At 41.2% G+C, this 15,752-nt stretch overlaps 3 protein-coding genes and 1 long non-coding RNA gene across 6 annotated transcripts in view; 2 read left to right on the forward strand and 2 right to left on the reverse strand.

Moving 5' to 3' along the window:
* LOC135352316 (serine/threonine-protein kinase TAO3-like) overlaps positions 1 to 12,501 on the forward strand; it is a 69,007-nt gene extending 56,506 nt beyond the window's left edge. Inside the window, exons 1-6 of the mRNA XM_064551485.1 lie at positions 9,324 to 9,466; positions 9,579 to 9,914; positions 10,050 to 10,856; positions 10,953 to 11,029; positions 11,222 to 11,296; positions 11,510 to 12,501. Coding sequence (XP_064407555.1) covers positions 9,590 to 9,914; positions 10,050 to 10,856; positions 10,953 to 11,029; positions 11,222 to 11,296; positions 11,510 to 12,433 — 2,208 coding nt within the window. The 5' untranslated portion in view covers positions 9,324 to 9,466; positions 9,579 to 9,589 and the 3' untranslated portion in view covers positions 12,434 to 12,501. Of the gene's footprint in view, positions 9,467 to 9,578; positions 9,915 to 10,049; positions 10,857 to 10,952; positions 11,030 to 11,221; positions 11,297 to 11,509 lie in introns of the transcript that reaches the window.
* On the forward strand, positions 3,719 to 6,129 carry LOC135352326 (uncharacterized). 2 transcript variants are annotated; one of them, XM_064551498.1, is made up of 9 exons: positions 3,719 to 4,042; positions 4,198 to 4,724; positions 4,903 to 4,997; positions 5,051 to 5,089; positions 5,195 to 5,345; positions 5,398 to 5,471; positions 5,526 to 5,659; positions 5,722 to 5,865; positions 5,989 to 6,129. In XM_064551498.1, exons 1-9 carry the CDS (start codon positions 3,895 to 3,897, stop codon positions 5,991 to 5,993), a joined length of 1,317 nt encoding a protein of 438 aa, XP_064407568.1. In that variant the 5' UTR covers positions 3,719 to 3,894; the 3' UTR covers positions 5,994 to 6,129. The 2 variants fall into 2 exon arrangements, with proteins under 2 accessions (XP_064407568.1, XP_064407569.1); XM_064551499.1 differs by lacking the exon at positions 5,989 to 6,129 and having other exon boundaries at positions 3,720 to 4,042; positions 5,526 to 5,669; positions 5,722 to 5,853.
* On the reverse strand, positions 7,559 to 9,114 carry LOC135352325 (uncharacterized). Its single transcript, XM_064551497.1, has 2 exons — positions 7,859 to 9,114; positions 7,559 to 7,787 (listed from the first exon to the last, which is right to left on the reverse strand). Exons 1-2 carry the CDS (start codon positions 9,056 to 9,058, stop codon positions 7,581 to 7,583), a joined length of 1,407 nt encoding a protein of 468 aa, XP_064407567.1. The 5' UTR covers positions 9,059 to 9,114; the 3' UTR covers positions 7,559 to 7,580.
* A 16-nt stretch (positions 12,502 to 12,517) lies between the features above and the next one.
* LOC135352358 (uncharacterized) lies at positions 12,518 to 15,735 on the reverse strand. Of its 2 annotated transcripts, XR_010399764.1 has the most exons (4): positions 15,485 to 15,735; positions 14,749 to 14,867; positions 13,734 to 13,897; positions 12,518 to 13,332 (listed from the first exon to the last, which is right to left on the reverse strand). It is a non-coding gene; the product is annotated as an uncharacterized LOC135352358 (long non-coding RNA). The 2 variants fall into 2 exon arrangements; XR_010399763.1 differs by lacking the exon at positions 12,518 to 13,332 and having other exon boundaries at positions 13,339 to 13,897.
* Positions 15,736 to 15,752: the final 17 nt, after the last annotated feature.

Here is a 15,752-nt window from a genome sequence, read left to right on the forward strand (position 1 = left end):
AGAAGATTTGCACAGCTGCACGTGTACAAGTAAAATTATCATAATTACATAAACGTTGTCTTACCTGGTCCTTGATTATTGGAAACTGGTGGAAATGCCTTTAATTGGGCCAAGAGAGTATTATAGCAGCCTTCAAACTTAAGGAATTGCATCGATAATAACTGGTGGGCTGCACGCATATGCTTGTCGGAGAGCATACCACCTATTGCACTCAACACTTGTTTGTCAAAGAGGTTTAGATCTAGGGTCTTCAGCCACATCGTTCCCTATAATCATAATATTATACACAGAAGTCTAAGAATTGTACAAGATATATACACAGCTTATACAGAATATTCTACCAAGAAAATAGACATGTTATGATAATTATATATTATTACCTGACTCTTTTGTTTCTTCCTAGGAGGTGACTTGCAAGGATCTTTTGTGTCAAGAGGATGCTTATCACGCTTATCTTGCTTTTGAGAGGGTAGGTCAGGCTTTTGAGAGGGTAGGTCAGGTTTTTGAGAGGGTACATCAGGCTTTTGAGAAGGTACATCAGGCTTTTGAGAGGGTAGGTCAGGCATTCGTTTATTCTTAGGAGGTGATTCGACTGGAGAAGAGTGGTTGTCTTCAGAGCCAGGAAGAGTGTTTTCTTCATCGTTGGTTTCTGTAAAATGTTTTAAGCATAATTATAATTATAGCAAGGAACACGACAGAAGGAGGTTATTGCTAGCCACACTTTACCTGGAGAGTAGTATTCCTTTAGCAGTACCCCATTGTACACTTTTTCAATACTTTGCCGCTCCCAGACTGCAACTCGTATCTACCCTTGTCAAGGATCTTATGGACAATATATGGACCTTTCCAGGTGCAGTCCATTTTCCCTCCCATTCGATGAGAATTGGCCATATTCTTTAGCATGACACTGCTGCCAACTGGATAACTCTACGACAAAAATGGCAAAAAATAAGCTAAAGTTTGCTATATAAAATAATACCTTCAAAGAGTTATGCTTGTTGTCATACTGCTGCTTCTGTTTTTGCTGTGCAGCAGCAATGTTCTCCTTGGCATTGAGGTGACAGCGGTCACGAATTTCCATCAACCTTCGGAGAATTCCATCCATGTCTTCTCCGTTTTCTTCATTTTCAGTCTCCTCTCCACTCAATTGGTCAGCATCTCCTCTATCTTCTATAGCGTCGACACCATCTCGTTGATCCATATCAAAAGTAACAGCTTTCCGCGGGTGGCGATTGAACATTAGGAAAAAGGGTGTGTACTTTGATGACGCCTACAATCAAAAAATAATATATGCATGCATGATATAATGATTAAAATTTTACCTGTTTTGATATGCGATAGGCATAAAGAGCAGCAGAGAGATGCTGATCCCAGTCATCAGTACTAGAATTGATTACCTTCTTGAGAGTGTTCACTAGAGTCTGGTTGAAGCGTTCATCAAGGCCATTTGTTTGTGGGTGGTAAGCACTTGATACGCAGTGCTGTATGTCAGTCAACTGAAAAAGTCGGGTGTTGATTTCGTTGACAAACTCTCTTCCTTGGTCTGATTGAATCACTTTTGGCCACCCATGCCTGCAAAATGTGTCAAACAGAAATTTTGCTACACCTTCTGCTGATTTTGATGGGAGTGGGGCAGCCTCAGGCCACTTAGAGAAATAGTCTGAAAGGGTGATAATGTACTTGTTTCCAGAGCTTGTTTCAGGTAGAGGTCCTACCAAGTCAATACCAACTCTGTACCAGACCTTTGTCACAGGGATGGGGTGTAGTTCTGCTCTGGGCTTCTGCAGTTGGTGATTCGTTCGTTGGCATTTGTCGCAGTGCTTGCAGAGCTGTATGACGTCAGCATGTAGGCCTTTCCAGTAGAAATCCTGAGCAACCTACATGCATGAAACAGATATAATTATACTTTATAAGATATGATGATAAATATACCTTTCCATAGGTCTTGTCTCTCCCAAAATGCATCCCATCCAGTCCATCGTGGCACATGTTTAGTATCCTGCTTTTCTCCTCTTGCTTCACCACAACTCTTCTCATTCTATGCATGCCAGTGCTGTCCTTCTCAGGCAGGTATAAGCATTGTTGCTGCAGAGCATGTCTTTGAGCTTTGTCTCTTATACTTCTCTTGTCATTAGTGGAAAGCCCGTCTCTGTATTTCTTCTGGCCAGCATTGCTGGCAGCAGTCTTGTACAGCAGTATGTCCTCATACTCTTGTTGAGTAGCCATTCTGATTGCTAACAGTCTATACATTTCGCATGCACAACTAGTTGGAGCATGCAAGACTATACCAACCCACAATCTTGTTTTCGAACTTTTTGTTATTTCAGTGCACATGCTCTTCCAACCCTACTCTTTCCCATTTTTTCACAAAATGTTTTTTGTACTTGTTATACCATAGATTGAAGAGTTAGAGGGATAGGAAACGGTTTGTATCTCGAGTAACATCCGCGCTACGGTGCGGTTTAATCGAGGCCATCACAACAATATCTATTTCTACACTCAGTGCATAATAAACTACAAGTAACTGTGCTTAGTCCGTGCAACTCACTTATATTTCAAGGTCTATACCTATTGTAGTAGTCATAACCAGCACGCTTACACGTTACATGTTCCAATAGCTCTAAAACAGCCTTGGGAACATATAACTTTATTGGAAAGTCTCTTTTTACTGGGTGTGGTCAGTCATTAGCAAGTACTACACGTGGCTCATGGACTAGGCGTGTTTTAAGTTGCTGAAAGAGATTATGTCTCGAGGAAACACAGCTTTGGGAGTTACCCGGCAAAAGTGTGCTTAATAGCCTCGTTCATAGGGCGTAGCGCGGATAATTTTCGAGGCTCCACTGCAGATTCAATGTAAAATCATCACGTGCACCACTCCGTTTCCTATCCCTCTCTCTTCAATCTATGGTTATACTAAAGCTTTGACAGGTTTTGACAGGGTACATGTACCCGGATGATATATCCTGGGGGTGGGGATTCTGTCCTAAGACGAAACCACCGGGGGGAGGCATTGTCCTAAGACCGCAGGCTCCGGGGGAGAAACTGTCGCCCGGAGGTTCTATCCTATGACACCGGGTCATAATCAGTACTTGAAAGTGTTAACTGCACCCAGTTGCTCACTCTCTAGCTTGTCTTTTCCTTAGCAGGTGGTCCAACTCCCTGTTTTAAGGCAGAGTATAGCTAGCTAGCTAGCTGCAGTACTCCTCGAACTCAACAAAGCCATGCTGCAGCTTCAATTAATTCAATTAATTGTTCTGGTCATGCAGTAGAGTTCAATTAATAGTTAGCTCTATATAAGGCACATCAAGACAGTAAAACTGGTCAGCAAAGACTAGCAGCTAAACTGGACTAGCCAGTACTTGTAGAATGTAAAGCAGTGGTCGGAAAGGCTAAGTGGTGGTCGGAAAATATCTAGTGGTAGTCGCAGCTTACCTAAACGATCACTGTGACAGCACAATTACTTCACAATTACTTCTTCTCGGAAGTGAAAGACCAGCCACGTGGTTTAGCAATGTTATCGCACGTGACAGCTTTTGTTTATTCTGAGAAAGAGGGCGGGTCTATGGAACGCCGTTTGCGACAAAATTCAGGCAGAATGTAATTGCGTGTGCATCAAATATAAAATTGATTTTTGAAGATCGATTCTTAATAATCGATTTTTTACAGTTGATTTTCGATTATATGTCAACGATCTTTGACAATCGATTTTTAATAATCGATTTTTTACTGTTGATTTTCGATTATACGTCAACGATCTTTGACAATCGATTTCTGATTATCGATTTTTGCAGTTGATTTTCTAATACCTACACGCGATCTTTCGTCACGTGATTAGGCCTCCCCTTACACACGTGGCACACACACATTGACTTCAAACACGTTGTTCCTTGAGCCATGGCCTCTCGATCTTCTCTGTCTGCTAGCGACATCCAGAAGGCCAAGGAAGCAATGGAAGTCCTTGGGCGTCTTGTTGATAGTGCTGGTCCGTCGGGAGCTAGAAATGATCCTTCTACTTCCAGTATTGGAGATGAAACCAAGAAAGGTTTGTGTTCATCCATAATTGTTTATGGTGTGTCTAGATACTATATGCCTTTTGCAAGGACATATTCTAGTACGAACTGTAAAAATGTGATAAGATTTCTACTCTGTGTAGTGTGTACTGTACTGGCAGACACATAAACTGCTTTATCTCTGTAGTTGTAGGACTCGCAGATGATGCAATGGATGTGCTTAGAAGAATGAAAGCTGGTGTGAAGGCTGAGCAAGTCAGGGCCACCAAAAGACAATCCAAACAAGAAGTAACTAAGCTCTTCAATTATGCCACTCCTGCAAAGCGCAAGAAGAAAGTAAAGGCTTCCACTGAGTGGAAACATAAGTTCTCTTGTTTGGCCTATCGCGGGCAGATACGTATTCCTACTACGGATGTGGAAAAAGATGATCTTTTGCAAGCAGGGCTAGGTGAAAAAGAGATTTCTTTCCATGACATGAATGCCAGTGCCGAGGAATTTCGAGATATTATCTGTGGAGAGTTCCCTCAATTGAAGAAAGCGGGAGGTTTTCAACTATGTAAATGCAAACCAAATTCAAGAGAGCTGGAAATACTGTCTACATTTGCTCACGATTGCCCTGGAAACTTGAAACAGAGAGTAGGCAATGCGAAGACGTACATTCGTCCCCTTCAGAAAGATATGGACCTTAGTGTCGTCTTTAACCTTCCAGATGGGGTATGCTTACATGTATCTGTTTTTTTTTCGATAAAAGCTATTTGTTTGGTTTCCCACAATGTAACTTATGTAACGTATGCCGGACTAATTTGCTGATTGTGTTCAGTCAGCCTTTGTTAAATCATTTGTTTATCATTTGTATTGTGCTGACCGTGTGCTATAATTTCTTAATTGATAGCCTGAGGATGAGTGTCTCACTTGTGGTACCTATTTGCCACTCATGGAGCTAGAAAATCATGTGAAAGAGTGTGAAAAAGCTTACAGTGATTCCAAGTAAGTTTTTGTTATGGTATATACGTATAAATATTCCCATTGTGTTATCTCAGACAACAAAAGCAGCCCAAGAATGAGGACAAGGCAAAATGGTGTGTGTGTATGTGCATGTATTTGCTTGTTCGTTTTCTAACAAGCTAATTGTAGTACGTACAACACCTGTATCTATAATTATGTACAATGAACCATGTGTGTAGTGAGGTTATTGATGTTGATGAGACAAGTCCATCACCTGTCCTTGAAGTGCATTTTGTGACCCATGAGAAAAGTCCATCACCTGTCCTCCCTGAAGTGCATTTTGTGACCCATGAGAAAAGTCCATCACCTGACCTCCCTAAAATGCATTTTGTAAGTCGTACAACTTTTGTGTGCTGCTTACTCAATGTGTTTACTACTTTAGGGCAATCACAATGATATGGAAGAGGAAATGGTGCAGGCTGCCATGCAACAAAGCTTAACTGCTTCTGATTATACGTGAGTTACGAGTTACATGTGTTGTAGCATGAGTATAAGTGTGTCTACTCACAGTGCTTCTTCACTATTGGGAAAATTTTTCTCGTGGAAAGTCCAGAAAAATGATCCTCTTTGTCTTGACATTCGGCGGGAATTTGTGGTTTGTGATGCGATACGTGAAGCCAAAAAAAGAAATTCTCTGTCAATAAGTTAGTGAAAGTAAGTTAGACGAGTGTCTGTTGTTAGGCTCAAGGGTGTGCTACTTCCACAGGTGACGTTTGTTGGGGAAGGAGCAGTAGACAGTGGTGGCCCACGAAGAGAGTTTTTTCGCTTGTTGGCGTCAGAAGCTTCAAACACGCTCTTCATTGGAAATGTTACAGCAAAGTTTTTTGTAATGAATGCTCAAGCTCTTCAGGTTAGTACGTTGACATGCATTCTCTCTAATGTGAACACCCTTTCTTCTTGTGCACAATGTCATGTATACAATAATTTGTCTGTAACTTGTGTATACGTGACCATGTCATAATTAATTGTATAGAGTGAACACTACAAGTTTCTTGGGCAGTATACTGTCATGAGCATATCTCAGGGAGGTTGCGGCATGCCATTTATGGCTACTCCCGTGTATGAGTACATCTCCACTGGGAAATTGTCAGCGTCAGTCCAAGTGCCACTTCACTGTATTCCAGATCCAACTCTCAAATTCATTCTTGAAAAGGTTGGTGTATAATTATATAAGTATAAGTACAATGTTTTGTCTTCATAGGGGGTATATGAATGACACCATCTTAATTTACTCTAAGTGATGTAATTGCTACTTTTGTGTTAATATGCTGTAGGTTGAGGATGCTGAGAATGATACCGAGATACAAGTGACTTGCGCCATTGATGAAGCACAGAGCATGCTCTTAGAGGCTGGGTTCTCAAAGCCATTCACAAAACTCACACTGGAGGATAAGAGCAATGTATATTCAGTATTGATCAACTACCACTGCATGACGAAAGTCAAAGCGGCAATGGACCAGTACATTGATGGGTTGGAGAGTCTTGATGTTCTTGAGTCAGTGCGGAAGGAACCAGGCAAATGGAAAGCATTTTTTGTCGATGATGGTGTCAAGGTTGATGCTGGTATGTACATACATGCACTAAGCCATTGTATTGACAGTTTTATTATTTATGATACTGCATGGCATGTTCACCGCTAGATAATATTTTATTGCTTGTGTTCTGTACAGCATATCTGAAACATGAGCTGGTTTGTCTCTTCTCCGAAGATGGGTCTAGCCGCTTACCAGCTGAGAAGCAAACATACATTTATTTTGTTGACTTCCTGGATGAATGTGATGGTAAGCTTTGCAGTAATGGGAGGGCAGGGGTGAACCTCCCCCAGCCCAAAATGCTCTTCCCCCCCCCCCTCAAAATATTTGAAGAATAACGACGTCGCATTAATTAGTGGTTGATTCTATACTGTCTATAATTAATGATGTGCAATATGTAACTAGATCAATCAGCACTTACTAGCACAACAAAAGTGTGCATAGCTAAACATTCTGTGGCATGTGGCACGCTTACCCAAATCTCCCCCCCCCCTTATGATGAAACCCCGTAATAGTGATGATGTTACTTGTTATTTTTGGTGCAGAGAGCAGTGGCAATGAGTGTTCAGTTCAAGATGTGCTAATCTTTCTGTCAGGGTCCAGTCGAGTTCCACCAACTGGATTTAACCCAAGACCGAGTGTAATGTTCGTCCATGACCAGCACCGCCCCCTGGCAACTGCCTCAACATGTGAACTTCAAATACGCCTTCCTGTGTGTCATGGAAGCTATGCTACCTTTAAGGACGCTATGATTCTCTCCATGAAATCAAATGATGGTTTTGGTGGGCCATAAGGACAGTAAATCATCTCAAGCTATTATGTGTTTTATTCTTCATTTATCACTTGTTCATTGAGTCATTCTTATACCTATTGTTTCAGATTTTGGACACCCTCACTATAATTTTTGATGTGAGTGATGTTTGCTAAACAAATTTGTTAATGTTAATTGGGTGCATGATTCCAATTATAGCTCATGCATGAACCATGAACCCAATGGTTAAATTCTGGCCTGGCATGATATCTTTAATAATTATTAATGACAGTCACAAATATAAGCTTTTGCTAATGAAAACATACACACAATTCCTTTTTGAGAATTGCAATCAATTTGGGCTAGTTCTTGCCTAAGTACATGTTTTTGTTCACTGGATAATAGATCGTCAATGTCTTCAACAACAACTGTTTGGTCTCCGTTGAGTGGTACAGGCCCATCAACATCTATCCCATAAGCTTCAGATTCCTGATAGGTATAATAATAAGTATAATAATGTATAAAAAGTGATTGTGGGAAAAACATAAATTTACACCTACCTCATGCAGTCCACTTAGTGCCTCGTGTTCAGGATTTACTGTTCTTGTTTGCAGCAGACCAGACACCCAAAGTTGCATAGGAGATTTTCCATGCTCAGTTCTTAGCCCATGATTGGACCAACCAAGCATAAAGTTGTTCAGTTGGTCTTGAATCACTCCAAGAAATGAGAAATGTAAAGCATAAATGTCGCGCTCATCCTGTATGTCAAGAAGCCCACAGTCCTCTAAAAAGTAGAACGAATAGTAAAAGAAACTGATACATCCTGAAAAAAGATCTCTCCAAAGCCTTTCTATTCTCTGATTGTGCACGCTACGACCAGCTATGGCATGCCCAACTCCTCTCTCTTCAACAATATACCGTGCAACCTCAACATTTTCGCCGCCCTTGTCCATTCGGATACGCGAGGGCAGCCCAAACTCTGTAACTCCTTGTTCAAATGCTTGGAACATAGTTTCAGCTCTATTGTTTGAAGATACTTTCAAGAACATTATGAGGCGGCTAAAACCATCAATACCTCCGTGGATAACGAGTCGCCATCTGATCAACTTATGGTATCCATCAATATGCCACAGGTCATTTGGGGAATCAACATGGTATCTTCGTCGGCGAAGAACACCTCTTGCACGAGACTCCACCCCAAATGGATCAACTCTTCTCAGAGACTCTCTTATTCTTTTACGAGACATTCTCAAACCTTCACTCTTTAATCTACCATCGACCGATTTCTGACCGCACATGGGGAACATGGACACTATGCGTAAAACCTTTTCATCCAATTCAGCATTGGTAATGGATGCGTACATATCACATTGGCGAGGAATATCATATTCCAATAATCGTCTCTCAACAGTTCTTCGACTGCATCCAAAAATAACAGATATATCGTTCATCTTAAAGCCACAATCTCTCAAGAATAATAGTCGATCTCTAGCAATCACAATTTTGGGTCTTCCTCTTCTCTGTTCTCTATTTTCTTGCTTATTGCTAAGTATCACAAGAATCTCCCATAATGTGCACCTAAGAGTGACTGCTTCATCGTTACTCACCAGATCAAGATAGTTAATGCTCATTTCTAGCATTTCAAGAAGACATTCCTTGGTGTTTTCTCTTGTGCTATCTTCTTCTTCAATGCAATCAAACTTGACTGCTTCCAGAGTAGCTTCACAAAATGTCAGGACACAGTCATATAAGGTACCCATTGAGCTGAGGTATAATAAGGGACTCAGATCTAGTCATGTGATAATCACTAAGTCATGTGACTTTATATTTCTATCTAAAATCGATTATTGAAATCGATTATCAAAAATCGATTATCAGAAATCGATTATCAAAAATCGATTATCAGAAATCGATTATCAAAAATTGATTATCAAAAATGGATTGTCAAAGATCGTTGACGTATAATCGAAAATCAACTGTAAAAAATCGAATCGATCTTCAAAAATCGATTTTATATTGGATGGACACGCCTATCAGATTCTGCCTGAATTTTGTCGCAAACGGCGTTCCATACGGGTCTTGTTGTAGCTGAGCTAACTGTTGTCCTGTATTTCTGTATTGTGCCTGGTATCAAGCTGTGAAGATACTGTAGCTCTGGATTATTATCAGTAAGTGCAGACAGCACTGTTGACTGTTTGGTTTAGAGCTAGTCTATAGGCTATATAGCTATGCATACTTTACTAGCATTTTATAATTATGTCTCTATCCCACACTCTACAGAGACTCAGAAGATGTCTGACTATCTGACAATAGCAGATCTAAAGAAATTGTACCTCGTCACGTTTGATGCTCGAATTAAGTGGCGAAACATCTTGCTTATTCTTGACGTACCCTCGGATACCATCGATAGTATTGGTACGAAATGGCGAGACAATCCTGATGAATGCTATCGTGAGGGTTTGAAAGAATGGCTGAAAGGTGAAGAGAGACGCTGGGAAGATGTTGTCAAAGCTTTGTCCAGTCCCATTGTGGGCCACGTTCACATAGCTAATACCATCGAGAAAGATCATCTACAGTCTACTGATGCAAGCAATCCTACTGATGTGAAGTCAGAGGGTAAGCACTAGTTCAACACAGGAATCATACAGTCATAATGCTTAGTTCGTTAGCTGCTATATATAATATAATATTCACCCCCCCCCCCCACACACACACATACACACACACACACACACACACAATGTTCTACAGTTGACCAAGATCACCAGAAGATCGACGATGATTTGACTGTTTCCTTAGACGAACCTCTAGGTAAAGGTGCATTTGGAGCAGTCTTCAAAGGCAGCTACAGGGGCGAGATATGTGCAGTCAAAGTGCTGCTTCACGATGCTATGGAGATGCAGGCAAGTATTCCAGTCGGCAAAAACGAAGAAGCTAGCAATGCAATTGATCGTGAGAGTGATTTTCTCAAGTCGTTCCAGCACCCAAACGTTGTTCAGTTTTTGACGACTGCCAAGCACCCCAAATCAGGGAGTACGATCCTCGTTGTTGAGCTGATGGATTGCAATTTAAGATCCTATTTCTCTGGCCTTGATGAAGAGTCCCTCACTAGCGAATGTGAAATTAGCCTCTCCAAAGACATGGCTTGTGGTCTGGCCTACATTCACAGCAAGCAGATTATCCACCGTGACCTCTGTGGCGATAACGTCTTGCTGAAACTTACACGACCAGTGCCTGTCGCAAAGATATCCGACTTTGGCATGTCACGGCTATACGATCCCTCCAAGCTTAGCCACACCCTCACAGCCATTGGTCACCGTATGGGGTATCTACCTCTCGATGCTATTCGATTGGACAAGGATAATTATGATAATAGCTTGGATGTGTTCTCTCTTGGGGCGATTATGATGCAGATTGTTTGCAAGCTGAAGACGATCAAATCTGTGGAAGATCGATCATTCCATGTTGCCCAGATCCCTCACACACACAGGTTGAGGAAGCTTATCAACAGTTGTTTGCAAGAAGACATGAGGAGGAGACCATCTGCCAGGGACATCTGTGAGTTAATTATAATTATGTGTTTTACGTTTCCACTAACTCCTAGCTCTAACAGAAAAATCATTTTATGTTGGTATTGATTTTCTTTTACTTTAGATGCTTACCTGACAACAAGCTCGGACCGAGTGGAGGAAACAAAGAGGGAGTCAAAGAACACTCAACCAGTCAAGAAGGTGCGTACATGTAGTGTGATAATGAGATTCCCACAGCAACAATAGTATTGTACCTTAACATGCATGGATGCTGTCTCATGTGTTAAGCCGTAACTACACATCCGTTTGAGTGTGCCTATAATTATGTACTTCCTTTAGTGAAGAATGTCTCGTTCTGTTGTAAAATTTTTTCACCGATGTTCCCCTGTACAGGCACACAGGGAACATAATAAGCACAAAGATGCTGAGCTGGTCAGGAGAGACGCCATCATTCAACAGCAGAGACTGGTGAGAAGAAATGCACCATTATAATTATTATTGCAGAGCTATAGTAGAAGCTTTGATCTCTTATAATCGTACTGTACATTCTATTAGACTGGTGGGCATGGCCTCTTAAGCTAATTAGAGAAAGTGATTTAGTGTGCATGCAATTATTGCTACAAGTAACACTCGCTTGTTAGTAGACACTATCCTAATTACATGCACTCATTCATTATTCAGGGTCTCCCTCCCAGAGAGTTGAGACCTCCACTCACTCTGAAATGGAGAAGAGGAAAAGACATGCCAATCATGATGACCTCTGTAGAGAGTGTTGTTATCGGTGACACGGTGTATGTTGGTGGAGGATTTGCAGACAAGGATTTTGACAGGTGTACAGTGATGAAACTCGAGCAAGATGAATGGACCAAACTACCAGAGTACACTGCAAGGTTCTTTGCTATGACATCACTCGCTAATCGACTAGTGCTGGTGGGAGGACAGGATCCAAGAACTAAAAAACTCACCAATCAACTTGCAGTGTTTGAGTCAGAGGAATGGCCTCACCCGTACCCACCAATGAACATTGCTCGCCATTCCTCAACAGCTGTCTCCTTCAACAACTACATCATTGTAGCTGGTGGGCGTGATGTTAAAGGACGTACCTCCTCTGTCGAGTTGTTGGACGTGGCATCAAGAAGATGGTACATTGCTCAGTCACTACCTAACCCACGATCAGGACTGAAATCTACTCTCATAGGAAACACCCTCTACTTAATGGGAGGGTGGGATCACACTGGGAGTGCAACCAAGACAGTGCACCACGTCGACCTCAATGAACTCATTGCAAAGGCCCTTTCCAACCTGGTCACACTCACTCTCTGGCAGACCTTACAGGAAGTACTACTCGTGTGGTCAGCTCCTCTCAGTATTGGGAGGTCACTATTAGCCGTTGGTGGATCGAACGACAGTTACAAGCCAAGTTCATCGATCCACCTCTACCAGCCTGACACCAGGAGGTGGGTGAAAGTGGGAGACCTGCCTACTGCACGATACTTCTGCACATGCTCAGTACTTCCTAGTGGAGAGGTCATTGTAGCCGGAGGACAGACAGATTCATTTCTTTATATTCAAACTGTTCATTTCTTCTCTATAAGCACTAATTAGTTATTTTGTTAATTGCTTCTCTTTAATTGTGCGATGAGTTTATAACGATATTGATGTTCTTTTTATCATGTTGAGAATATTAAGTTGCAACAGAATTTTATCGCATATAATTATAGTTATTATGATGACATGAAGTGGTACATACATAATTACATTGCCAGAAAATAGTACAAAAACAGACAAAATAATATTTAACAGTCTCATAACAAGTTCAGGTCCTTGGTTGGGGTCTTGTCCGAGGGTAGGGTGGACGCCTTCTCCCAGAATACAAAGTCTATCTCCTCTTCCGAGTCAGACAGTGAGGGGTGGGGCTCGGAAACTGAGGGGTTAAAGAGTCACATGGTCATAGCTTAGGAAGTAAGGGGTGAGAAAATCACATGACAACAGTAGCTATAATTTACACTGGCTGAAATGCAAAATGGCTCAACTATGATAAAAGGGACACCACACACAACACTTGTATTGGTATACAATATGTACGTACTTACATGCTGAAGTGCCTACCCACACAATAATCAAAGTAATACTCAAAGTGTTATACAATAGTAAGCAGTGTACAATAGTATGTATAATCTGGCTAAGCAAGTAACGGGAGTAATAAAATAAAACTAGACTATAGGCTGAAACTTTTAAGAAAAGAGTTTTAGTAGAATCATAGACACGTACTTTATTGCACTACATAATTATACTTCCAGTGAAACAGTAAAACTACTACTGTACTCTATAATTTATAGAACCCCTATAGAGTGACAAGATTAAGTAGGCACTTGCAAGAAAACGTATGTACAGGTGTATCGATCACTACAACTCTACACACTAACTGACGTGACACAACTCACTAGTCGAGCCACTTTGATTTCTTGCTCTTGGACTTAAACAGAGCCGAGTCAGCACTCATCCTGTGCAACAGAGAACAGTCAGCTACTTAACTTCTTGGGAGACAATAAAGAGAGTGATTGTGCTTTATCATAGCGATATACAGTGTTAGCATGTACCGTAGCAGGTGAGGTGCAACATTTCGCGTTTTTCGAGAGCAGAGCAGCTAACGTGAACATTAAAACTGGGATAAAGCTATTGATGGGTGTGGTTTCCTAACATTGAAACGTGAATAATTATTAGACCCCATGAACATTAATTTTCTGATAGCCCAAGAGCCGCTATACAGCAAAACTAAGGATTATGATGACTGTTTTACAAAACACTACACGATGACCTTTACCTAGTATGCTCCAATATAATACTAAGATCTTACCTAACATAACACGTTATAATAACAGTAAGTAAATTACAGGACCTTTACCTAGTATGCTCTAATAGCGAGAGGTACTTCTCTTTGTACTCATTTTCCCGCTCCTTCTCAAAGTCCTTACGTAAACTTTTACCTCCAGTTTGGTGAAACAAGCAGAAACGAAATTATTTTGCTCTTGTAGGACAGAGGCTGAGGACTCGACAGTCGCCTTGTCTCTGTGGCAGGGGTGAGTGAGGGGGCGTGTGTTTGCGTGTGTGCAGAGAAATGAGGGTAACTAGTAAAATCATAAATTCAATAATAATTATGACATGAAATTATAGAGAGAAATGGAAGGAATACAGATGACCTTAATTACAAACTTGCAGTTAAGCATGGGCTTATAATCGAGTAAGTGCTAATAATCCAGTTTCTACAGGTACAATAACCAATACTCTATAGCCTTTATAGGAGTACTAAAACAGGGCCACACTAGTTGGTGGCAACATTCCTGTCCTATGAATTGCATTTTATGACGTGTTCAAATAGTTATTCATGGACACAGACACGTAAACGACAAATTAGAACTAACAATTAACAAACGCATATAAATAAGCATAATCACAATTTGCAGAACGGAGCTTTGACTCCAACATGGTCTCAGACAAGGCCCAAGGCTACGGCCCAAAGGGCATGTCAGGCAGAAACATGACTTGTGCATAGACAAATGGCTCTGGCCAAACACAAAAAGTGTGAAAACTCCTAAAGTAGGACACTTCTAGGGGAGTTGTCCTTTTGGGTACTACAGAGCATTTATAAAGTCCACTGCTAAGCAACAATTATACAACCAACTGAAAATGCATTCTCAATATGCAATAATAATTAGATGTCCTTTTTGCCAGCTAGTTTCGTAGTTCTGGATGGGGGGATCAATCCCGTACATGTACAATGATAATACTAAGATCATGATGGCAGATTGTTCATGCATGCACGAGCTCAAAGACAGATTATTATGGCCTGGGGGTATGCACATTTTGATATTCGAAATTCGGGATAAGCTATTTCACAATTATAATATGATTGCATTTACCGGAGAAGTGTGGAGGAGGCAGTGACCACTGGAGAGAAGCTTGCTCTCGGAGGTTTGAACTCTTGGGCATTCAGCTTGAACTTGACGTCTTTGCATTGGGGTTCAGTTTGAACATGGCCCTGAGGAATTGCAAACTCAATACACGTACACATACATGTACTAAACTATGCGTGTTATTTAAATATTGTCCACGCTTATTTTCCACAATTTGGGCATGAATTTCATATTGATTTAAGCACACCATGCACTATAAAGAAGAAACCGTATATAGCGGGTATATTTCGAGGGTATTAAAAAGGTAAACTGGCGCGTAGTGTGAGCGACTGGCCAACTGCTTATCAGTCACTCGTCTCAGCGGAATATATGGATCATAATTATGACACTACCAAACATGAATATCATTATAGATAATGTGGTTATATTTTGCTATGAGATTTAGCTACTATGGAATGTACTGAATCCCCTGAAGTGAAGTGTAAGTGCGGTTACAATTACAGAGCTAATATGACGTTGAGCAATCTGATAGGCTGCAATGCTCATTGCAGCTGAGACGAGTGACTGATAGGCAGTTTGCCAGTCCCTCGCGTGCGTAGGCTCCTCTACATACATGTACTATTTACTAGTTTACAACAGTTCTTCCGGACCATCCAAATACAATACTTGGGTACAGTGAACATGAAAATGTTGGCAGTAGGTATATCCTATCAGGCTATTAAATAATAACACTATCACTCACTCATCATCCTGAGTTTGTCATCAGACTTGCATCTTTACGAGCAGCTTCGTCATGTAGGATCATCTGATTGGCCAGGAACTTGCCCTTCCCACGTACCTCCTCAGCAATGGTCTCTCTCCATGGTCCGGGCTATGTCACTGTGGTCTACAAATTATAGTACTGGACAAAGCCTCCACCTAACACTGAGACAATAGTTAGCCAATTGCTCCATGTTCCATGGGGTGCTGGGTGACCACGTGGTTTGCTGATTCAGCTGTTATTGCATGTG

This window comes from Halichondria panicea, chromosome 1, assembly GCF_963675165.1.
Source record: "Halichondria panicea chromosome 1, odHalPani1.1, whole genome shotgun sequence".
Classification (NCBI taxonomy): domain Eukaryota; kingdom Metazoa; phylum Porifera; class Demospongiae; order Suberitida; family Halichondriidae; genus Halichondria; species Halichondria panicea.

Excerpts from the sequence above, each read along its gene's own strand:
- LOC135352326 (XM_064551498.1), top strand. The coding sequence starts at position 3,895 with ATGGCCTCTCGATCTTCTCTGTCTGCTAGCGACATCCAGAAGGCCAAG. Across the intron at positions 5,090-5,194 it reads AATGAGGACAAGGCAAAATG|TGAGGTTATTGATGTTGATG; the intron begins GTGTGTGTGTAT and ends CCATGTGTGTAG. Across the intron at positions 5,660-5,721 it reads AAGAAATTCTCTGTCAATAA|GTGACGTTTGTTGGGGAAGG; the intron begins GTTAGTGAAAGT and ends CTACTTCCACAG.
- LOC135352325 (XM_064551497.1), bottom strand. The coding sequence starts at position 9,058 with ATGGGTACCTTATATGACTGTGTCCTGACATTTTGTGAAGCTACTCTG. Across the intron at positions 7,788-7,858 it reads CACTAAGTGGACTGCATGAG|GAATCTGAAGCTTATGGGAT; the intron begins GTAGGTGTAAAT and ends TATACCTATCAG.